General features: G+C 41.2%; 1 protein-coding gene across 1 annotated transcript; it reads right to left on the bottom strand.

The window, feature by feature from the left end:
* LOC136678182 (alanine aminotransferase 2-like) lies at positions 1–20,561 on the bottom strand. The gene is made up of 12 exons (XM_066656112.1): positions 20,482–20,561; positions 19,508–19,816; positions 16,036–16,125; positions 12,046–12,154; positions 11,024–11,157; positions 10,286–10,529; positions 9,685–9,764; positions 7,426–7,562; positions 5,921–6,095; positions 5,454–5,609; positions 3,999–4,111; positions 1–2,595 (listed from the first exon to the last, which is right to left on the bottom strand). The coding sequence occupies exons 2-12, from the start codon at positions 19,796–19,798 to the stop codon at positions 2,472–2,474; spliced, it is 1,653 nt and encodes a 550-aa protein (XP_066512209.1). The 5' UTR covers positions 19,799–19,816; positions 20,482–20,561; the 3' UTR covers positions 1–2,471.
* Positions 20,562–24,135: the final 3,574 nt, after the last annotated feature.

The following is a 24,135-nucleotide window of genomic DNA, read 5'->3' as shown; positions in this document are numbered from 1 at the left end:
TTCCTTTAATCCAATGGCTTTTGCAAGGACAGCCCAAAGAAGGGTCATATAACAGTCTTCCTTTTTATCACAAACAAAATTAGTGTTTAAATTTCCGTAATCTTTACAGGACACGATTAATGCTGGAGTCCGTTTTGAAAGAGAGAACAATCAGAAAATTAAACAAAAAACTAAACAAAACACCACATTAGACCCATGAAAAAGGAAATAGGGGAAAAATCTCAGAATAAAAAGCATCCCAAACATGTGTAATTGTTTTTTGTTTTTTTTACTTTATTTCATACAAAAAAAAAAAAAAAAACCTAATAAACAAAACATTGTAAACAGAATGACATGAGGATAGTAATAGAATTTGCATTTTTATAAAAGAAACCATTTGGCACAATACAGTGACTCCATGGGGAGGTGGTCATTTCATAAATCTCTTTATGAATGAACACATTAATGAGGGAGAGGTTTGAAAACGAAATTCTGTGAAACAGCAGCAATTTAAGATGTCAGAATTTTCTAGTAAACCTCAAATCCACTTCGCGAAAGAGGACTCTTGTTAAATTCTTGTGCGTTAAAAGCTAAAGTAAATATTTAGTAAAAGCTAAATATTTAGCAGAAATACTAAGAAATGAGGAAAATTAGTTTCTGTTGTAAATATTTATGTACAGTTGTAAATTCGGTAAATAAAGCTAATGGTGCTAACGAGCATACACACTGCATTTATTCATTCGTGGTAAACTTGTACCAGTAGCTACTTTAGCTAGCATTAGCATTGGACTGTCTATTTTCAATCTACAGTTGTTAATTCAAAAAAATAATAATAGTAATAATAAAAAATAAAAATAAAAAGGAGAGATAAGCAATGAGGCCCTACATGAGCTTATATTTATTATTTAAAAAAAATAAAAATAAAAAAAATCAACACATAGCTTTTAAAATAATGACCTCAGCATTTTAGGAACACCATTAAAAAATAGATTTTCAGAATGAAGACATAGTTCAAGAATAAAACAATATTTCTACAATAAAGTGATGTTAAAACTACTTTCGAAGTCATGAACAAAGTGCCATCTTTTCTGGAAAAAGTCTCAGTATTTGGCCGAAAGCTGAAAGGCAGCACTCTTCACGTGTTACAAAAGAAAGGACACTGGATTTTGGTGAAACAATTTTGTACGTGTTTCACAAATAAATAAAACGTCAGCACCAGAGCGTAATTAGCGAATATTTTCAGAAACTTTTCAGAATAAATGACATTTTATATATGAGGTTATTACAGAAATATTGTTGTTTTTATATAAAATATAACTTTATACTGGCACCTCATTTTCAGAAAATTGGGGTGGGATATTTTTCTTGAAATATTCTGGCATCATTCTTGAAATCGCTCTTATGATAAGTGTCTAAAATGCTGTAGAATAAACTACACTAAATAAAGACTTCTAAATAAACACCTTTCATCGTAGTGAAAAGCATTTACATTTAAAAGTAAACAGACCTTGTTTGCATTTACACAGAATTAATGCCACTTCAACAAATTCTCTGGTGATGTGCAAAATTACGAAACAGAAAATACAACATGAGTAAAAAAAAATAGGAAGCATGTTTAAAAAACAAAACAAAATGCAATGATGCTCATTTTGAAGAAGTTTGGAGACAAACTCATGGCTAGGTTCTGTGTGTTTACACTGTGTATGAACAAGAAAAAAATAAAATAATAAAATAGCCCATTCCGCCACCCACACTGTAAAATAATAAAGTCTTGACAGTTGAAATTCTCTTAACTCCAGTTTATATTTCATCTATAAATAATATTTCACATTTTGAGATCCTTGTTTGAACACCAATATTATTATTAATCTTTAGACGCACCTTTGAATCTTTGAAGCACCTCATGGAACTTGTTTGTAACGTACTCACACACACTCAACAGACACAGAAGTTGCACCACAAGGGGCGCCATTTCTGACACTCATTTAGACATTTCTCCACAAGAGGGTGCTATTGCGCTTCACATCAAAGACACTGAGTGAGACACGACTTAAATAACTACATCAAGTGAAATGATCACTTTATAAAGGAAGCTAATTTTGCTTATTTCAAAGATATATCCCTGAAATAAACTAAAATATTTGGCAAAAAATAGTTAAAATAATGTATAACACTCTAACAATGATCTCAAAATGAGAAATATCAGAGAAAATGACCGGTTTAAGACGCTGCTGTAATCGTGTGAGCCTCAGTGTTGAATGCTACTGGAAATTGACCCCATCCCTTTTTATCTTTAAAAAGATGTTTCACAAAAGGCACAAATAGAACAGAACAGCTCCTTCGACTCTGTGTATCATTTTTACAAATTAGATTTAAATAAAAAATAAAATAATAATAAAAACAAACAAGACGTCACCCGACAAACATCACTTAACACTGCTGTAACGTGTGGTTACTGTATGAAGTGTTAATCTCTCGCACGTCCAGGTTCCTCAGGCTTGTACTCGGCACTGCTGCTCGTCCAGAGTCGAATATTCCTTCAGGAACTTAATATGGAAATCTCGCACTTTCTCCAGGAGCACCTTCAGCTTCTCCGTAGACGGTAGGATGGTCATTCTACAGGAACGAACACACACACACACACACACACACACACACACATACACTTAAATTTAGACATTTAGCAGGTGCTTTCATCCAGAGCATCTTCAATTTCAGTCATGTTCCAGAGGTAGGCGACTGTACAATTTACATTCCTCAATCTGGAAACTGTAAACCTATGTGTGACACGAAGCCAGTGCTGTGACCCACTACCTCATAGCAACAGCCTATGGTCAAGAAGGTGTGTAAATAAATGAAGGAATGGAGGAATTTCAACACGTAACACTCCTCTGTTACACAGCTGTGCAGTATCTGTTTTATGACTCTGTAATATCCTCTATATAATAGTTTCTAAAGCACATTTTATAGAGTGTGTGTTTGTGTGTGTGTGTGTGTGTGTGCACTCACCACAGTTTCCTTGTATGTCTAACATACTTGGTGAAGTAAAGTGATTACTGAAAGGAAACTATTATTAAATGTATTTTACTTTTACTTTGTAAAGACAAACAAACATTTCTGTGTGTGTTGAATGTGTGTGTGTTGGTGTGACACCTACAGCCAGTTTCCACAGACAGGACTTGGCTTAAGACACACCTTCATTCATTATCTGTAACCCTTATCCAGTTCAGGGTCACGGTGGGTCCAGAGCCTACCTGGAATCATTGGGCGCAAGGCGGGAATACACCCTGGAGGGGGCGCCAGTCCTTCACAGGGCAACACACACTCACACATTCACACCTACAGACACTTTTGAGTCGCCAATCCATAAGACACAGCTTTTTGAATCAAATTAAATAAGAATCAATATTCATGAAAGTGATTTTACTTCCTTTCCCTCACTCTGCGTCTCACTGTTTGTTAGACACTGATGTCTAGACCCTGAATGAACCAGTTTTTGCCCCACAGTGTGGGACCAGGTTAAATTAGGGGTCAGTGTAACAGCTCCTTCTTCACACGACCAACAATCAGTAGAGGCCTGGTGTGAAGTGTGGGGTTTCACTTGTCAGGTTGTGTGAAGCAGGGTTGTTGTTCATGAAATCTGAGACCTGGAGGCCCCCTGTAGAGAATGTGATGAATGCAGCTCACGTGCTTTTCCTCCTGCGCTTACCTTTAGGACAACAACCTCACTCCTAATGCATTCTCCTTCAGGGGAGTACTCCACAAACCCGGATTAGTCACTTTAGCTAGGTAACTTAACCCCAAATCAATCCTGTCCAATAGGAGAAGAGCTCAGAGACATGAGAGTACATGACACAAGATGTCAGTAGTGCTCTCGTGACTTAACACCCCCCCCAAAAAGCAGAGGATGTTTCTGCAGCGCAGGGAGCACAACCCAACATAGACACCCTTCCACAGAAATGTTGACTGGGCTTTTATTACAGGGTACGTGGGCACTGCTCAACTCGAGGAAGCTGTACCTGAAATGATAGGTTCCTTCTTTCTGTCCAAAGCCGCTGCCAGGGACGACACAGATACCCTTTTCCTCCAGGAGCCTGAGGCAGTAGAACATATCTGGCTGCATTCCCAGAGCCTAAAAACAGCCACGGGAGTAACACAGTTTACATTGGGTCAATGCGGTGTGAGGTCATCATGAAAAACGAAATTAAACCTGCATTAACTGGTAAATGTACAGAGTTTGTAATGGGACATTTTAAATATGGTGCGTTGTGTCAGTGTCAAAATACCTTCAGATTACACCCCCTTACACTCCCAGGCATTCAATTATTATATCGACAGTGTCCAGTTAAAAACGTTTCTCCATTTATGTTGATTTTTAGTTTCCTACGTCAGCCGCTGTTCTTCACATGGTGTGAAACTTTCCTGACGAACGACCAATAGAAACACTCCTTTTTACCTTCACTTCCACTGAAAGTTAAGAAGGTTTTTATCCTTCTGTAAAGTTACTGTTTTGGGAGATGCATGTTTTTTTTGTTTGTTTGTTTAAGGGCCCAAAATCAATCGTCTTTGATTTCTTTAAATGCTGATGTCTTGCAGTGAAAATGTCAGACAGACGTTTACAGAAACAAGAGTCAGTGTTTTTCCACTCAAACTTCAAACTGTATTTTAAAAAAGTAATTGACGTTGGCTTGTTGTCATTCTTTTACAGAGTTAGACCAGACTGTATTTTACTAGTAAAGTACTAAAGTAGAAAAGTAATAATGGTCTACAGCAGCAAAAACAAACACCAGTGATCAGTTGAAGACTGTTGTGTAAACACTTCATTTCGAACTTTTCAACCAATCAGATCACGTCGTTGGGAATAAGCAGTGTATGAATTAATAACATTAATGAACCCCCAGGGCAAGGGAACACACCTATTTTCCAGATTCTGGACAGTGTGCTGCCCTACTTTCCCTGACTCTTATCTCACTTTTGAAACCTTACCCCTCTAATTATAGTCATTTAGAAGTGTTCAAAGCCTTAGTTTGAGCCATTTCTCACATTTTCTCCAACAAAGGGGCTCTGAGAGAATTTCTCTTTAGAGAAAAACAAACTGAAGTTGGATAATTTTTGTTTTGTTGTTAAAATTAAGTACAAATGTTTTTGAAGATCATGAGTCTGAACACAGCACATTTAGGAGGTTAAAAAAATACACACACTTAAAGGGGATGTGTCCCAATTCTGTTGTCAATCTTCGGATCCCTTTAAAAAACTCACTCTTGTTGTTGACGCTCCAAGGATGTTACAAAAGTGTGCACTTTTAAGAGGTTGTTCAGATAAGACATGGGACAGAGCCCAAAAAACGTACAGGGAGCTTCAGTGTGTAAGGGACGCACAGGATAAGTTCACTATTAAGAAGACTTGTTGAAGGCTAAGAAATACCTCCTTTAGAAAGGTACTAAGACCTAGTTTAGATCATCACCAGGACGTACCTTGGCCTCTTCTACGGCTCTGTGGGGGATGAAGATCCGGGGGAAGGCGTACATCGCTCCCTGGACAGGATTACACTTGATTCCAGGCACAGAGCTGAGGATCTCCTCTGTCAGCTTGGCTTTATCTGCCAGAGCATTCAGCACAGAGGCCTTCTCCTAAACACAGCACGTACGGCACGTTAAAACACAGAAGATCAACACTCATCAAATACTTAAACTATTAAAGTAGATATGTAAATTGTATTAGCACAGGTTTTTAAAATGAATCCATCTCTCAACTCCTTTTCTCTGAAATATTTACAACAGGTTGTGTGTTAATGGGTTCAATTCCCAGCTCAGGCACGAAACACTATAGCAGTGTGTGTCCTCGTGCAGTTACATCTGTGAGATTAGTCACTGTGGATAGCGCTGTCTGCCGACGGCTGGGAACAGTAATGTAAGCAGCTCGTTCTCTTTGCGGTTCTGACCTTGTGGAACTGAGCGAACGAGGGTTCATCCGTCTGTGGAGGATTCACAATCACATCCATAGCGGCCTGCCCAGCCACTGGAGGACACAGTCTGACAGACAGCAGCTTCACCAGCTGGGCCTTTACCTCCGGGTCGAGGTTAATGATCTCCATATAACCTCCTCTGAAGCCACACCTGAGGAGCACAGCTTTGTGTCAGCTCTCATTTCCAGACGACAGAAAATGACCTTTAAATGCATCTCACCAGCCAAGATCATGTTTTTATACACGTCTGAAACGCACATCTAGTTTTTCCACTAGACCCTCTGCGCTAATGTAAATTTAACCTTTTCCTATCATTTTATTTACTACATAAAACCAAACATGATTTCACCAAACAGCAAAATTGAAGGAACGTGTGGGAGTGTGTTATTTAAAACTGACATCTGTTCAAAACAACCACCTGTTCGTTATAAACTTTAATCAGGTTTAATCAGGTATCACTGTAAACTCTGGACATTGTCGCAATCAGCTTCCAGCAACTCTACCCCTTCTTATAAAAACTAATAGCTGTTTACACAGGGGGAGAACACTGCTGTGGGGCTCGTGGGGTTTGGACCAAAGCAGGTCACAGACGTTTGGTTAAAAGCCAGAGCTGTGGAGAAGGGAGCACTCCCTTTTGGGGGGGGGGAGGGCACTTATATAATCGACCTTTTTCAATTTTAACCAAACAGATTAAATAATAAGTACAAGCTTAACCCCTGTAGAGCCCTGCTCTAACTCAGGCCTTTATGTTTATTATTAGGTGTTTATATTCTGAGCTGCATGTTTGTACAGTGTTAGAACTTCTGGGTCTTGTTTTTCTGACCGGGACGCGCTGGTGTTATTCCAGTTTGTCAGCGATTTGTCGCAGGAATTGCGCATGACCTCGTCTCATCTGCTCATGTGAACCTGATCTGAGTGAAATGTTTCACCCCCAGGAACACGGCTTCCTCTCAGACTCTGAAAACACTCCAGTGTGTGCCACAACTGACCTGAAAAACATTAATCCTCACTGAACTCATTCAGTTACTGATTACTGTGATTAGTCTAAGACTTACCATCTACTTTAAATCATTTAGCACCTACCTGGAGTTGTTTCTATTATTCACTGAGTGAATCAATACTTCAGAAGAATCACTGAATAACCATTATGAATTTTTCAGGAACTACTACAAATGGTCTATTTATTACCTTCAGTTATTCATTGATTGATCAATGATTCCAATAATTATTTAACAACTACCAGAAATCATTCAGAAACTCCTAGGAATGGTTTGGAAACCACTGTAAAGCACTCAGTGAATACTGCAAGTGATTGTAGCTACTAGACTTTTAGCTGGAGCAGTTTAAAGGGTTAATCTGTGTCCAGAACGAGGTTGTTTTGAGGCTGTAAGGGTGAGCAGGGAGGAGGTGACGGTGAAAGCAGAGTCGTGGGGGTGAGAGTAGGTGAAATTGTAGTGCGGAGCTGACTCAGCTGGACTCACTCTCCAGTGTAACCTTTGGAAGTGGAGTGGAACGAGGCCAGCTCTACGCTGGTGAAGTACTCGGGACCCATCTCATACAGGACCTTCTTAAAGGAGTGGAACTCACAGTCCTGAGCATAAATGTTCTCCTGATAGACCTGCAGAAGACCAGAATAACAGGGGTTAATGCACCCAATACCCTGTAAAACTAATACTATAAACATCATAAATAAGTGACACTTACAAAGACCTTCTATTAAAAAAAATAATAAATAAATATCAAACACATTAATAGTAAAATAAAATAAAATCCAAATTAGACCCGAGTTAAAGAGGATAAGAAACAAACTAAAACCAGGGGCGGGCGATACGGCCCTAAAGGACTATCACAATATTTCAGAGTTTTGGCGATAACGATATTCTTGACGATACGAACAAAACGCTGAAAAATACTTTTATTAATTTCAAGAACAAGCTATTGCAAAAAAAAAATGTAAAATTAGTATTAATTTTATTAAAATAAATATATTAAAGTAAGATAAAAAGTAAATTTAAATAAATTAAAGATATGTAATAATAATACCATGGATTATTGTACATCTGATATTCTGTCACTTCCCTTTTTTTTTGGAGCAAACCCTTCCACCTCAGAGCCACTTTACACCGTACTTCACTTTGTCAAATGACTCATGTAAAGACAGTACGCCGTATTACCGTTAAACGCATGGCGTCACTACGTAAACAAGTCAGAATATCACCACGAAAAATTATTTAAAAAAATTATGATATTATTGCAAACCATTTGACACAGCCCTAAATAAAACAACATTTCAAATGTCCTTAAAACAAGAAACAAGAATAAAAATAACGAAAAGTGTTAAAAATAACATTTAAAAATGCCTCTATACAGGAGGTCCTCGGGTTACGTCAACCCAGAGTTACGATGTTTCGTGGTTACGACACATCTCCCATTTACTGTATAAAGCCTTGTTTCGACTTAAGTGGTTTTGTGTCATAAACGTCGTAACGTGAACTTCATGTGTGGTGTGCGCGGCGCGGCGGAAGAATACACGGTTACGCTGCTCGGGACCGAGGAGGATAGGTGTGAGGATAGGATAAGTGCTTACAGTGTGTTATTTACGTACAGTATGTGCGTATGTTCCGACTTACACCGAAAATCGGTTTACGACGCGACGAAGGAACGGATCAACGTCGTAAGTCGAGGAACCCCTGTATTCAATTATTTTAAAACTGATGAAGGTAGAAGTGTTTTAGTCGCTGCAGGAAGGGCACTTTCTGTCCATTGTTGAGGTAAATCGAATATAAATACTTATAATAATTAAAAAAAAATACTGGTTTTGTGGCTAAAGAACATAAACTAATGTTTCTAATCTATAAATGACTGACTTAAAAAGCACATTTTCTACAAATGGCCTCCAACGTAGACGTCTACATCTTAACTCTGCTACAGAAGATAACTCCATTTAAAACCCGTTATTACATCGTTCTTAATAAACGTAGACTAGAACTAAACCTTTCTGAGTGATTTTTAAACTTCACTAATTTCTATCAGTGATTATCTTTCAGCCGTAACATCAGTGTGGTCAATCTTTCCCTTTCGACCAGAAAAGAGTCTCTCTTTGGTTCACAGCCTACATTCACCCTCCTCCAACTGCAGACACAGATCTGAGAGGGTTTGAAAATGCAGGAAATGGTTTGAAAAATGAGGAGAATTCACACATCTGCTGCACGTTACGACTCAAAGCCAGAAGAGCTGGAAAGTACAGGTCACTCAGGTCACATTTGAAAATGTTGTGAAAAGCAGATGTATTTTACTGATTCATTTTTAAATACTGTTTAATCAGTATATTTTTATACTTATATTATAGTTAATTCCCGAAGATAAAAGGATCCGAGACGACTCTGAACAGAAACAGCATGCGTCTCTACAGTGTCCCTGTGAAGTTTCCAAAGCTTAAGTCCTGACAGTGATGACACCCGCCGTCACGCAGCAGTCATCTGGTTTTTCGTTCAAACGCGAGGCCAAAGTTACGCAAGTGGCTGGAGAAGATCTAGCTCCCGGCTGTCCAACCCTTCAGTCTGGATAAGAGCGTACACCAGGCCTCAGGCAAACAGTTTATTAAACAGTGTCAGGCCTAAAAAGGTTCACAGTCAAGGGTGAGGGAAGAAAACAAAGCTCCTGGTGGATGGACATTAAACAGGGGGTGCTTTATCTTCTTTGTCACTTACTGTAAACCTGTAAGAGGTGATGGAAATTACCTCATCCGCCATCACAAACAGGTTCTCCTCGTAGGCAAAGTGCAGCACGTCTTCTATACACTTATTACTCTGGACTTGACCTGATGAGAATTTACAGAGGGACAGGGAGAGGATCAAACCTGGACATAACTCACACTGACACCCTTCACAGAGCAGAGGGGAAATATCCCGGTTACAATCTCCAGCCTCACACACAGCTCATTTGATATTCATTCCACATACGAGATGCTGTAAATAAAAAAAGGACGTGGTTTAAAGCAGCACTAGGTAAGCGTTGGTATATTTGCTCCTGGACTCCTTGCAGAGGGTAAATCACATTTACAGTGACAGGGAGCTGGCCTTCTGCCCATCTTCAGAGTCACATAGTGCAGTTTCTGCAGTGCTGAGCATGGACAAGCGACGACAGAGTCTGTTTTACTGGTTAGTAATCCATCTCAGTGATTTAAGTTAGAAATACTACCTAGTGCTGCTTTAACACTGTTCTTTCCTGCGTCCTGTACCTGTGCCACACCTCTGAAGAACATGTGCACACACTGCCTTTAAGATACGTTAGTGTCTGCTTAGTTACTGTTAGCATCCGGTCTGAAAGGTGCTCTGGTACCTGTGGGGTTTCCAGGGTTGATGATGCAGAGCACTCTGGGTTGACAGTGTTGTTTTGCTGCCTGATAAGCTCTGTGAAGCTCATTAACATCTAAAGCCCAGCAGTTGTCCTCATCCAGATAATAATTGACCTGCACAGCTCCCATCTCTGCGATGGCGGCGGAGTAGAGCGGATACTGAGGGATAGGGATCATCACTCCGGTGCGAGAGCGTCCTTCTCCAGACACCAGGAGCCGCAGCATGCTCTGAGAAACGACACAAAGCTGTATCTTTACAGTACGCCACAGGACATTATCCTTCATTAATGCTTCCTTCCTAGTTACAGAGTTAAGGGTTTGAAACACCTGTACAGTTCGAGACACCCAGAGGCTGTGTCTTGGACTTAATAATAAATGCTGATGCTGCTGGCAGTCCAAACCACACCTTGAATAAGCTCCCTTACTCACACAGAAACAAACAGCGCCTCCAAAAGGACAGATTCCTTGTGCATCATTTCTACAGCGACAGGAGGCAAGGAGCTTTCATTCTACTGATTTATTTCACTCTGCACAGCATGAACATGCACATGCCGGGACTCTGTTTGCAGATTTTTTTTAAGGGCGTGTACCTGACCACTGGTAAACCCTTCTTTGAAACAATGCATTTCTCGTGGTTATGAAAAATCAACATCGTGTTTATTCAGGAGAACTGCTGTGAAATTCAAAAAACAATATCAACCACAACAACAAAAGCTTTGTACCATAATGCCATCGCTGGCTCCAGTAGTGAGGAAGATGTTCTCCCAGTTGGACGGCACTCCCTGGTCTCTCGCCTCGATGTGTGCAGCGACGTCCTGCCGGATACAGTCCACCCCCTGACTCGCACTGTATGACCCTGAGAGCGAAGAGGAACGTCAGCAAGAGGAAGAGAATGTAAAACACTTACTGCTACAAAACTCTCTCTGACCCTGACCGAGCTGGAGCAGTTGGTCTTTATCTACTGTTTCTGTATCCATTTCCTGAGACCTCAGACACTCTGCCACCCGACTCCACTGTGGTTACACTCAGCTAAACACCAAGGACAAGGACAGTCCTTGATTAAAAACACCTCCATTTTCAACAGTTTTCACTTTTTTACACGTGTTAAAGGTGGGTGTTAATCTCCGTCTGTTCCCAGCAGCTGACATCACAATGACCAACGAAAAGCTGAAAAATCACACCGTTTCTTTAATCAGTCTCTCGCCTGTCAGTCAAAACCACGTATCTCCCCCCTCCCCCGTTCTCCCGGCGCTGTCCGAGTGTCTGCGCTAAAGTTAACGGCTGATCTCACGTTTACTCACGTGAGATTTTAGAGCAGCGTGACTATAATGAATCACAGTAAGGGTTAAACACGGTGATGTGGATGTAGTTCAGTGATGATACACTCTGCTTTCGCTGAGACACTGATTCACAGCGGGGGTCGGTGTTGGAGGAGAATACGCTGCAGGGCTGTGGTCACACGGAGGTGGACATGGATCTGTGTTTATGAATATTTACTGTTTAAAAAACACACGTCCATTTTTACTGTTACCCTCTGAGAAATAGTCTTCTCCTGTTTCTGAAAAGTTAGCTTTTTGGAGAGGTGTTTTTAATTGGACAGCGATGGTTTAGTAATTTTACACGAACATATTCTTTTATAAAATTGCTATTTTGGAGATTCATGGTTTTGGTGAAATGCGGAAAACTAGACTATCAAACTCTCAACACTGACACAGATGACATACACACACACACACACACACACCAAGGCTCTGTCCACTGCAGCCCTGCAGGATGCGCCGTGCTCTCCATTTGGCGTCATCTGGAAAACTGGGACTGTCCATTAGCTCAGGGAAAGTGCAGAGAGCCACCACCTGCAGACAGTAGAGTAAACACCTTCAATACTCAGGACACAGTACAGTAAACACCTCTAATAACACAGTACATCACAATACCATACACCTTCAGTAACACTACCACCAACAGTTTCGTTTCCATCAACTTTCAGGGAAAACGGTATGAAATAAAATGACCATTTCCAGCACAAAATGCGTCATGGAACCACTTTAGAATAAGAATAAATGAAGGTTTATATAGTGTTTACAGTCTGTTTTTTAGTGGTTATTAAATAGATATTAAAAGTCTAGTTAATAATCAGTTATAACACACAAAGAAAGGGCAACAGTGACCTGTTTTTTTTTGCCAAATAGTGAACCCACACCAATCTCCACAGTTAACCCTCAGATCTCTGGACACTCACTTCATCTTCTCCATCAGTCAGCATTCAGTCCCTCAGCTCCAGCACATTATTGATGAATCAAATAACACTTACATAGTGTGTTTTCTTTTTATACATTAAACATAACCTGTGAAATGGCTCTCATTCTCAGGTCTGAGTTTATTCTTTACCTCGACATTTTCTATAAGTTCTCTGACACTTTGTATTAGACACGAGAGGTCACTGACGTGCTTCCTATTCCTGTATTGAGTATTATTATTATTATTAATGTGTTTAAAACATAATTAATAACCATGTAATAAACAGATATTTAAATGCAGTCTTAATTCAAAGCGATGCCAATAATCACTATCCGTTTTATTTAATTGAACGTCTACAGCACATACGCAGTCACAGTTTTCATTCTCCACATCCAGTAGTCGACTTACAGGAGGAGATGAGATGTATACGACAGTGACAGTGGAAACTAGGATGCTTTACTAAACTTTTCATTAAATGCATTAACATTGATGTAAGGTGTCACTGATGCACAACAGCCTCTTTGTGAATTTGAACTTGAGTGAGTGCGTGAGAAACCGTGCCGTTTGTCTTTTCAGGTCCTTCTTTTCCCTTGGCCAGAGATCATGAGAGTTTATGATCTCATGGGGCCATTAACGTACACTGGATATCACTCCTAATGACCTTAAACAACCAGGGGATATTCAACTAAGCAGAAGTTCAGTAAGCCAGCTAAATAACAACTGTCCACTACGAATGATAAACTGATAAATCCTCCCTACTCAGACTCAGGAGTTAGGATTAGGGGCGGGCGATACGGCCCTAAAATAATATCACGATATTTCAGGGTATTTTGGCGATAACGATATTCGTGGCGATATGAAAAAAAAAAAAAAAAAAAAAAAAAACTGAAAATTATTGTTATTTAAAGAAAACACTATTATAACAAAATGTTATATTAGTATTAATTACATTAAATTGATAATATATCTTTTATTTAAATTAAATTTTAGTGCAAATGTAGCAATTTCAAACATTCAGAAGAAACAATTAAATGTATAAACATTTGCTTATTTTGTAAACAACCGTAACTTTTAATCCATAACCAACACTAAGATTCTGACAGTGTTTAAAAAAATTTATTGATATTTATATATTTATATGTATGCTGTATTACATGTAAACGCATGACGTCATTATGTGAGCAAGTCAGAATATCACGATAATGTTTAAAAAAAAACTGCGATATTATTGCACACGATACAATACGGCACAGCCCTAGTTAGGACTCAAGAAAACTAGTCAGTGGATCTGGCAACCACAAACATGGGGGGCAGACATCCCTGGAGCCCGGGGAGCAGTTGTGGGTTCGGTGCCTTGCTCAAGGGCCCCTGAGCCGTGGATTGAGGAGGAGGACAGTGCTGTTCCTTCTCTCCCACCGCCCCCAATTTTCCTGCCGCTCGTGGGAATCAAACCAATGATCTTTCAGCCCTAAGCCCTCTTCTCTAACCATTAGGCCACGGCTGCCCACTCCTTGGTCAAGTATGAAAGCTGTTGTGAGCCCAGGAATGGTCCAGAGCACTTTTGAACATGGACTGAGAATATTGAGCCACGTCTCACAATGGCTTTCATGTTCTCACGAGAACACCTCTTTGTTTACAGGTGAAACGCTCTGCTTCCCAAAAGTGCTGTTGCTCACCGCTTGAGGAAATGTATCCAAGTAATAAAAAGCAGCAAATCGAAGTTTCTTCCTGCCAAATGTAGATGTGTGGAGTTGCTCAAAGGAGAGCAGAATCAGTCCTGGGTGTGAACTCGAACATTCGGCTCAAGTGTGAACACGCCCTTATAGTGGTTTCCCTGCTTTATCACTCTCACTGGACTCTGAAAGGACTTGGCCTTCAGGACCCGGGCTGAGAAACGCTTTCCCAGAGCATCATCTGAACTCCTTCTCTTGATTCTAATCACAAGTTTAACGGGAGGAAACTGGGGCCTGTCTGGAATATTTATTTCCACGTGAACTGCACCAGATAAAACAGGCACAGAGACAGAGTTCATCCAGTGAAGTCTTTTGTTCTGTCAGCGAAAGCCTAGATCAACACTTTGTGGCAAAGCTGACCACACAAACTGTAATTACAAAAGGGTCATCTTCAACAGGAATGTGCACTGTCCACATCAGCATCAACAAAGGCCTCTTCGTTCTGGGGCATATCACACTGTAGCTAGAATAACATCAACAGGCTCTTATCGGACAAAAGGAACAGGGTAGAAATTGGCGAGGTGAGAAACGCAAGAACACTGATTTAACACTTAGTGCCATGTTTTAAAACTTACAATAATGAACTACAAATATACAACACATTTAATATCTAACAAGAATAATTCTTAAATAAATGTATGTATATTTTTCCAGCTCTAGAAGAAAATAAACGAAAAGCTTCTCAAAGTTGTTATGGATAGGACAGTCTCGCATTGACAGTCTCTCTCAGGAGAATCTGATACTTAACGTGGCCAAGCACCGTCTACTACTGTAGGAAAAGGAATACGACCAATCACACGTGTGCTATTTTTGGCATGACGCGTAGGAGGCGGCAGTGTTTGATTCACGTTGGACCAATACCAGAGCCAGTACAAAACCATACATGGAAATGCGGATATGCAAATGTACAGAGAGCCAATCCAAATGCAGCTGATAGAATGCAGATTAACAGGCTGAAGGTATCAGACTCTCCGCCTCCTTGTGGGCGGAGCGTCTGAGGTTGAGACTAGGGTTAGGGTTGGTATCCAATTCTAGGTTTTTCACACAGTTAACAGGTGATGGCCGAGGCTGATTTAGCAGCATTAGGCAGCGATGAAAAAGATCAAACTGAATACGAACAGCTGTTAAAGATCTGTGCAACACAACTGGGTTTTTTTTGTCTTTCATCTTCTTCCACAAACTACTGGCCCATCTCTTGCTGCGAGGGTTGAAACTGAATTTTAGAGACAGTTGTAGACTCCACTGTCCCCTCGTGTTTTATCAGATAAACAAATAAATTAGAGTTTGAGAGTAGAGTTAAAGTTATCTGGGAAACGGCGGCCTGCGACCTTCATCTGGGATAAAGTGTGCTTCAATCTGGACTTTCAAGCACAAATATTTTAACCTGTGTCTGAAATTTCTTGAAAGTGTATTTGTTCTTTATTGGGTTCAGTATTTAAATTAAAAATCAAAAACCATAAATTTCCATAATTAAAAATCATAATTCATTCATTCATTGTCTGTAACCCTTATCCAGTTCAGGGCCGCGGTGGGTCTGGAGTCTACCCGGAATCACTGGGCACAAGGTGGGAACACACCCTGGAGGAGGCGCATGTCCTTCACAGGGCGACACACACTCGCTCACACCTACGGACATTTTTAAGTCGCCAATCCACCTACCAACGTGTGTTTTTGGACTGGAGAAAGCGCAAAGCACATCGTTGTCCTCATTGTCCCCAAGTTTCCAGAACAAACACACCCACCCTGCCACACCCCTCACTGACCTGTCGGAGGAACGTGATTGGTTGCTGTCCCATGGCGTGGGCATCCCCGATGTTGGCTTTGATGACCTCAGTGAAGGGCTTTTTATCTCCCTGTTAGAAAATACAGAGAGAATCATCAGCAAACACGTATCCAATTAACCCTTCACTTACCACACAGCTCCTTAGCTTGTGCCTGTAATCAAGTCTGTATAGAAAATATAAGAACTCTGAGAAACACCTTGAGTTCTCTTTAATGTATCTGCATTGTCCTCAGTCTTAACTTGAATGCCTTAAACCCATTAACTGAGAACGCTAAACCACTCACTTAACGTCACAGTGGTCTGGAATCGTCTTGTAAACAGTTTTGTTGCGCACAAATTACAGGCTTCACTCAAATTACACACATCACCCAAAACCTGTCCTGAGGAGCCACTGCGTATTCATAGCACTCTAAACACACACAGACAGCAGGTGCTGTTATTATCCCACAACACAAAAGCATTTATTTTATATCCGAAGTGTCTTTCAGAACCTTCCACTTACTGCAAGTCGACTCAAATACATTTTAACTGCCTTCACATTCAGAGCTCAGTGAAATAAACAGTAACTCGAAACGTCTTCACGGCGCTAGGATAACTTACCGAATACAAAAATAAACCAATCTCCTCTTTGCGGTGTATAAATGAATCCCCATTGACAGGAGCTGCCAGAGAACATCATACTGCAGTTTTATCCACAACATTTTAGAGGAAATTCAAGGAACAGAAATCATAAGAGCAAAGAAATCCCAGTGTTGCATTTTAATATTTTATTTTGGATGTAGATTTACAGTTAAATGTCCGTGCGGTGTAGATTTAACCTTTTAGCGTCTGAACGACGACTCTTCACCCTGGACGTTCCCTTTAGGGGTTTATATATTTGTAAAGATTTAGAGACAGCATTGTCCCATGAGTAAAATCTAAATAAGACAACACTCCTTTGAAAATCTGATGTGTTATTGGACATTCAACTGCTCAGAATTCAAACACCAGGCTATAATATTAATATCCAATCTCATAACTCCTGTTCTTATTCCCCAGGTCGACATACTGCCCAAGGTGTAGCAACAATGGAGTATACACAACAGCAGCAACTTTGCTATGAAGAAACACTTGATAGTCACTGGAATCCACCAGGAAATTTACTTCAGATGAGTTCTGGGTGCCTTCAGTTCACAGGCAGCAGGCTGGAAAACGTCCCTGCTTCAGCTATTTCAAAGTAACATTAGTTATTATGATTATTAATATGGTTAAGTCTTTGATAAAGTAAATGTAAGCTTTATCAGTCGTCTGTGAAACACGCTGAGCTGCTACCACTTCTCTTGCCAAAAGGGCTCGGCAGACTTTAACCAATCAGGTGACTCAACCATGTTTCCTTAACCAGTGATATTATTTATCTCTTGGTTAGAAGAAATCTAGCAATTACCAATGAACACAGTCACAGTCTGTGTGTGTGTGTGTGTGTGTGTGTGTGTGTGTCAGCTCAAGACTTGCCCTGAGGGCTTCTGCTTGAACCTTTAAAACCTTTTCAATCGTTGCTGTCCTCAAGTAACTTTTCCATTATTTGCGTCACGACAGATAAATGTAAACAGAGCGGAAAGTAATTCTTTCTCTGAAAGCACACAGGGAAGTTCATACACTGGGAATTCAGGGGAAGGCTGTAGAACTGTAAATGAAACATTTATTCATCAAATAAGCGAGAAGCAACTTCTCCTTTCAGCTAAACAGAAGCCATATCGCCCCCTACACTTCCTGTACAGTATTACCATCTGTCAGAATGATCGCAGAGAGAAAAGCTCGAGGGGCATGCTTTCAAAACTGAATATCTGTTTAACACTTCAACGTTTAAAACAATGAAAATGCCTTATTTGAGAGAATAGACTTGTTCTAAAATCGATTAAATGTTGAATTATTACGTGTGCGTGGCAATGTGGCTCTTTTTTCATATCCCGTCTAAGCCTTTCGTCCACAAACCTTGGAAAAACGAAATATTGTGATGGACACTCTGCAGCACCAAGTCTCTAGCTATTGTGAGGTCACATTTCTGCCCCATTATCTGCTCCCACTGAAGCCTCCCGGGTAAAAACCCACTCTACAGCGAGAAGTGAAACTTTCGTCCTGTCAGCGTCAGTCGCTTCATTGGCTTGTTTTGATAAGTGTTGCTGGATGTAGGTCAGCGCATCAACAATTTCTTTCTTGTTCGCCCTGTCGTCGGTCTCTCACCACTGTGTACCCAGATGACCAGCCCAGCTCCTCCTGAAGCTCCAGGTCTGACTCCAGGTCAGTTCAGGTCAGATCTGTCTTGTTGAAATGTGTAGGTATTAAACTAGGCTCAAGGGAATGTGTGTGTGACTCTCACTCACAAACGTATATAAAGACATATTTATAAAACAAGGAAAGGCCATATTCACACACCCACATGCTTTCGTACGGCCACTAATCCCCATATATTAACGTGAAGGATCTTAAAATCACACAGCACTAGAGAGAAAACGTACCCAGGCCTTTTCTGCTCAGTTTAGACACTTTCTTTACCATCTCCTTGAACGTTAAACACTTTATAAGCGTGTCTGACCCCCACACCCTGAGTAAAAACAGAGGATTTGGGCATTATGGGTTGAAGAGGTTAATAGTTCACAGGGTCAGCTGTGTGTATTCTTTACAAACATTACAATGGAAATGAGTTGATGACATCTAGAACATCCTTAAAGGCAACATTCAGGATAGGAATCAAAAAACACTTTTCATTAAATTCAGATGTTTCCTCACCATTCGCTGCTCTCTAGTTTGTGCTGGAAACTGGTCTAATGTGTTTATGAAGCTCTAATGTCAGTACACAAGCAAAAAAATAAAAAACACAGAACTGACAAACAGTAGAGAGACCTCCAAACTTTATTCCAGCTGCATAGGTGGGTAACATTGACCATGAAAGTGTACACAGACAGAAAATGCTACAAAATTAATACAATTCTTGTGTGTCTGTGGTAATTAAGGTGGCAAGTTACACTTCAGGGTTTTCCCCCCACTTAAAAAATATGGAGCTTCTAAACGTAAACAAAACAGGGAGAACTGCAGTTCCCCAGAATTGCAGATGCATCCTTTAATGCCTGTTAGTGTTTTGTCATTCGTCCCATTACAGAATGTTTCAACCACACAGTCACTGTTCACAGATGTTCCTTTGGTTTCCTTAAACCCAAAGTCTGAGACAAAAGGGATAACCACTTGTTCAAACACTCTCCTGACAACTATCACTAGGTTAGTCAGATAACTTAAGCCTAAGAATCAAGCTCATACAGAGGAGAGTCTCTTTAAGACATCCAGCAGAATGGACTGTCCAAACCCAAACACCCCTCAGTTCTGGGACAGGGTGGACTTTAGGCTTAAGTTATCCGGCTAAACTGAGAAGTCCTGCACCACAGATACCGCATTAAGACGCAGGTGTAACTGTTACTCACCTCCTGCAAACTCCTCTCTATCTCCGCGGCTTTAATGACGATGGGTCCCCGGACCGCATACTCCAGCGCCCGGACCTGCGGGTTGAGGGTCTCCATGTTCAGGCTCCTCTCTCGGATCTTCCCGCTACGCACGGCCGGAGCTCCGGCGGCGGCGCTGGAGCGCTTCACCCCGGCGTGGGAGAGCCTGGGAACGGCGCGGTTCGGCCGCCGGTCCACCGCCACTGGAGCGGGGCACGGGTCCAGCACCGCGGCCATGACCGAGCGTGTGGCTACCGACTGTAGTCTGTACATCACTGAGGCTTTAATACTCTACAAAACAACTGCACTTCAGGACTTATTCTGCTTTTCCAGGGATGCGTCCAGCGCACCGAGCCGAGCCAAGACAAGCCAAGCCTCCAGAGTGTGTGTAACACACTGCACAGGCGGCACTCACGCACACACACTCCCACACTCACTCTATCCGCCTTTCATCAGCTCGAGCCAAGTGAAAGTACACTTCTCTATCATGGGTAATGTAGTCCCTGGGCTTAGAGGAATCCATTTACCTTCCTCGGTGTAGTAATGGGCAAAGGACTACATTACCCACAATTCCACAGCGCGCCGCGGAGAGGGGCGCGTCACTGCTGGATAGAGTTTCATCAGCTGGAGCTGAGGAGGGTGGCTCCCCTGAACAAATTAATGCAGTGTTACTGAAGTAGATGAGAGAAATATGCCGAGAAGGAAAGAACAAACACAGTTATGTATTTTTGTAAAATTTCACAATTTCAAAATCATTATGACGCTCCACTGAGCAGTCACAGGGAGAACAGAGCCTCTGTCATTGTTTCTCTGGGCTCGGCACTGCTGAAACTGCACTCTAACTTTTGGAGGTGGATATACAAACCAAGCCCACTTGCCCTTAGGGCAGTGCTGTTAAAGTGAATAACACTATGCCACTGTAGGGGGCACCCATGAGCCAAAATATCAAATCTTACCTAGTGTTCCAAGCCTAGCAGGTGGTTGCTTTGGAAATCCAGGAGGTTGTAAGTGTTGCTCTAGGTAGGCGCTATGGGGTCCCAGGTGGTTCCTAGGATATAGTTGGTGTTTCCAAAATGGACCCCTTGATGTTACTATGTTGTTACCCTAGCAACTGCTAGTTCTGACATGCACTTAAAATTAAATAAATAAATGAAAATTGAGTAGCAAGTTCATACATTGGGCGACACCGTGGCGCAGCAGGTTGTGTCGCAGTCACACAGCTCCAGGGACCTGGAGGTTGTGGGTTTGATTCCTGCTCCGGGTGACTGTCCGGTTGTGAGGAGTTGGTGTGTTCTCTCTGTGTCTGCGTGGTTTTCTTCCGGGTGACTGTCTGTGAGGAGTGTGGTGTGTTCTCCCTGTGTCTGCGTGGGTTTCCTCCAGGTGACTGTCTGTGTGGAGTGTGGTGTTTTCTCCCTGTGTCTGCGTGGGTTTCCTCCAGGTGACTGTCTGTGAGGAGTGTGGTGTGTTCTCCCTGTGTCTGCGTGGGTTTCCTCCAGGTGACTGTCTGTGAGGAGTGTGGTGTGTTCTCCCTGTGTCTGCGTGGGTTTCCTCCAGGTGACTGTCTGTGAGGAGTGTGGTGTGTTCTCCCTGTGTCTGCGTGGGTTTCCTCCAGGTGACTGTCTTTGAGGAGTGTGGTGTGTTTTCCCTGTGTCAGCGTGGGTTTCCTCCGGGTGACTGTCTGTGAGGAGTGTGGTGTTTTCTCCCTGTGTCTGCGTGGGTTTCCTCCAGGTGACTGTCTGTGAGGAGTGTGGTGTGTTCTCCCTGTGTCTGCGTGGGTTTCCTCCAGGTGACTGTCTTTGAGGAGTGTGGTGTGTTTTCCCTGTGTCAGCGTGGGTTTCCTCCGGGTGACTGTCTGTGAGGAGTGTGGTGTGTTTTCCCTGTGTCTGTGTGGGTTTCCTCCAGGTGACTGTCTTTGAGGAGTGTGGTGTGTTTTCCCTGTGTCAGCGTGGGTTTCCTCCGGGTGACTGTCTGTGAGGAGTGTGGTGTTTTCTCCCTGTGTCTGCGTGGGTTTCCTCCAGGTGACTGTCTGTGAGGAGTGTGGTGTGTTCTCCCTGTGTCTGCGTGGGTTTCCTCCAGGTGACTGTCTTTGAGGAGTGTGGTGTGTTTTCCCTGTGTCAGCGTGGGTTTCCTCCGGGTGACTGTCTGTGAGGAGTGTGGTGTGTTTTCCCTGTGTCTGTGTGGGTTTCCTCCGGGTGACTGTCTGTGAGGAGTGTGGTGTGTTTTCCCTGTGTCTGTGTGGGTTTCCTCCAGGTGCTCCGTTGTTTAGGTGGATTGGCGACTCAAAAGTGTCCGTAAGTGTGTGTGTGTGTGTTGCACTGTGAAGGACTGGCGCCCCCTCCAGGGTGTATTCCCGCCTTGTGCCCAATGATTCCAGGTAGGCTCCAGACCCACCGCAACCCTGAACTGGATAAGGGTTACAGACAATGAACGAATGAATGAAGTTCATACATTCACCTGTAATTACTTCACACTGAGCAGGTTCGCGGTGAATCCAAAGCGTACCTGGGTTTACTGGGCAATGAGGATAAATACAATAATATAATAATAAGTGGTAATTTTTAATGTTATGGCTGTATTGTGTATATATAACATCATAACTATCAGTGTTTCCCCCAATTCGGGCCACTGCTGTATATGGTGCAGTTCCGCTCTCTCTTTTCACCAGTCGCATTGGGTAAAACGATAAAACGTAAGATCAAGCCTTAGTAGGGCATTTAAACATCAGTCTTGCAAGAAATCACACATCTAAACAATATTTAAGTATCTCTAACAGTGATGTAATTAGTTGTGTGCAAATCTGCATGTGGAAAACAACACATTTCCATTTCGCGACATATTTCCCTCAGTGTAAAAGTTAGCTTAGCTTCCTTTTCTCTGAGGGGAACATCTACCGCCATTTTAACCCTTACATGTAGAGTACGGATACCAACACAGGACAAACGTTATCTCATTGTGAACCTCTCAAAACCACTGAATGTGGTAGCAACGGTCTCGTTTGACTGTCACAAGCAGGGGATGTGGCCGAAGCTAGGGGGCGCTAATAATCTTAGCAGTATTGGCACCTACTTAAACAAAAGCGTTTGTATCTAAAAACATATTTTCTTTCAAAGTAAAGGAAGTCTTGGACATTAATCTACACACATTTGACTCCTGAAAAATGTTGATTGGAGTGAGTAAAGTACTTCTATTTATTTAGAGTTAGCTAAGATTTCCAATATTGTGATTAAAGTGGCCTGAACTTGGGGTAACTACGCTACATCATGTAGCCCAGGATTGTGAATGGAGTACACATAATGTATACTGGATGTACAATTTTTGTACACACACACACACACACACACACTGGTTTGTATACATGGACTTTTTCTAAAATAATCAAATGAAAATGGGTTTACAGTAGCTATGCACACTCAGCAGGTTTGCCGAGCTGCTTCAGAGAATAATGAAACATTGCCCTCTGGTGGACAAATGGACTTACAACTACAATGACCTCATGTTAGAAATGAGTATATATAATATATTTTTAAATAAATGTGAGTAATTTCAGTTTACACACTGTGCAAATCCATAAACTAATTTACAACATTCTCTAGAAATATCATATTTTTAAAGTTGTTCTCATACACAGGCATTTTATCTGATAAAACCCCTCCACTGAGTCATACTCAGAGGTGACAAAGATACAGATCTCACACAGCTTCTTCTTTTTTATTTCTCTATAACACGAGGACGTAAACAATAATTCAAAAACACTGATTATTTTGCATTTCTAAGTCTATTTTTAAACATCTGTAGCTGATTGGATGGCACGCCTTTTATTATGACACCCTTGATTTATTCAGCTATTTGTACTATGAACTTCCTCCTCTTTTTAAGTTTCAGCCTTTTCCATGTGGCCCTGCTGTTACACAGTTCTCAAAGACTTTGGCTTTATCTCGGACACTATTCAACTTGAAATGTATTTAGAGGATGTTCATTCATTCATTCATTCATTCATTATCTTTAACCGCTTTTCCAGTTAATATTTTTATTTAAATTTACAAATGACTGAAATTATTTGAAAAATGTATGTTTCTGAAGTAATCTACATTTGTGTGAAATGTTTATACATATGTTTAAGCTGCTAAACTAAATTTAAAACATTTATCAACCTCCTGCAATAAGATTCACACAAACCTGGAGCCTTTGTGTAAATTATCAGTTTTATAGAATCTAGTTTATTTTTAAAAGGATCTAGTTTCCTCTCATATTTGGTGTTTTTGTGTTGGTTTATTTTACCGCTGTGTTTACTGTTTTTATTTGTTTGTGTTTGTGTTTTATTTTTTCTAATAAAAGCTGCAGTGTTTAATGGTGTGTTGTTTGTGGAGAATGGAGATGGGGGAGTTATATTTTTCTTCTGAAGAGCAGTGCCTTAACAACGTGAAAATGTTCATGTTTTCAACAACTTCCTGGGAACACAAAGAACACACACACACACACACACACACACAAATGAAAAAATGCACGAGCTGTAGTCCCAGTCTTCTTATATTATTATAACTGTTATTATTGTAATAAATCACAAACAAACACATGGCACTGAGCCTATCATCAAACTGTTACCAAGCCGT

This window comes from Hoplias malabaricus, chromosome Y (assembly GCF_029633855.1).
Source record: "Hoplias malabaricus isolate fHopMal1 chromosome Y, fHopMal1.hap1, whole genome shotgun sequence".
Classification (NCBI taxonomy): Eukaryota; Metazoa; Chordata; class Actinopteri; order Characiformes; family Erythrinidae; genus Hoplias; species Hoplias malabaricus.
This window is presented reverse-complemented; position numbering and strand designations above follow the sequence as displayed.

Excerpts from the sequence above, each read along its gene's own strand:
- LOC136678182 (XM_066656112.1), bottom strand. The coding sequence starts at position 19,798 with ATGTACAGACTACAGTCGGTAGCCACACGCTCGGTCATGGCCGCGGTG. Across the intron at positions 10,530-11,023 it reads GAGCCAGCGATGGCATTATG|AGCATGCTGCGGCTCCTGGT; the intron begins GTACAAAGCTTT and ends GTCGTTTCTCAG. Across the intron at positions 2,596-3,998 it reads GAAGGAACCTATCATTTCAG|AATGACCATCCTACCGTCTA; the intron begins GTACAGCTTCCT and ends TCGTTCCTGTAG.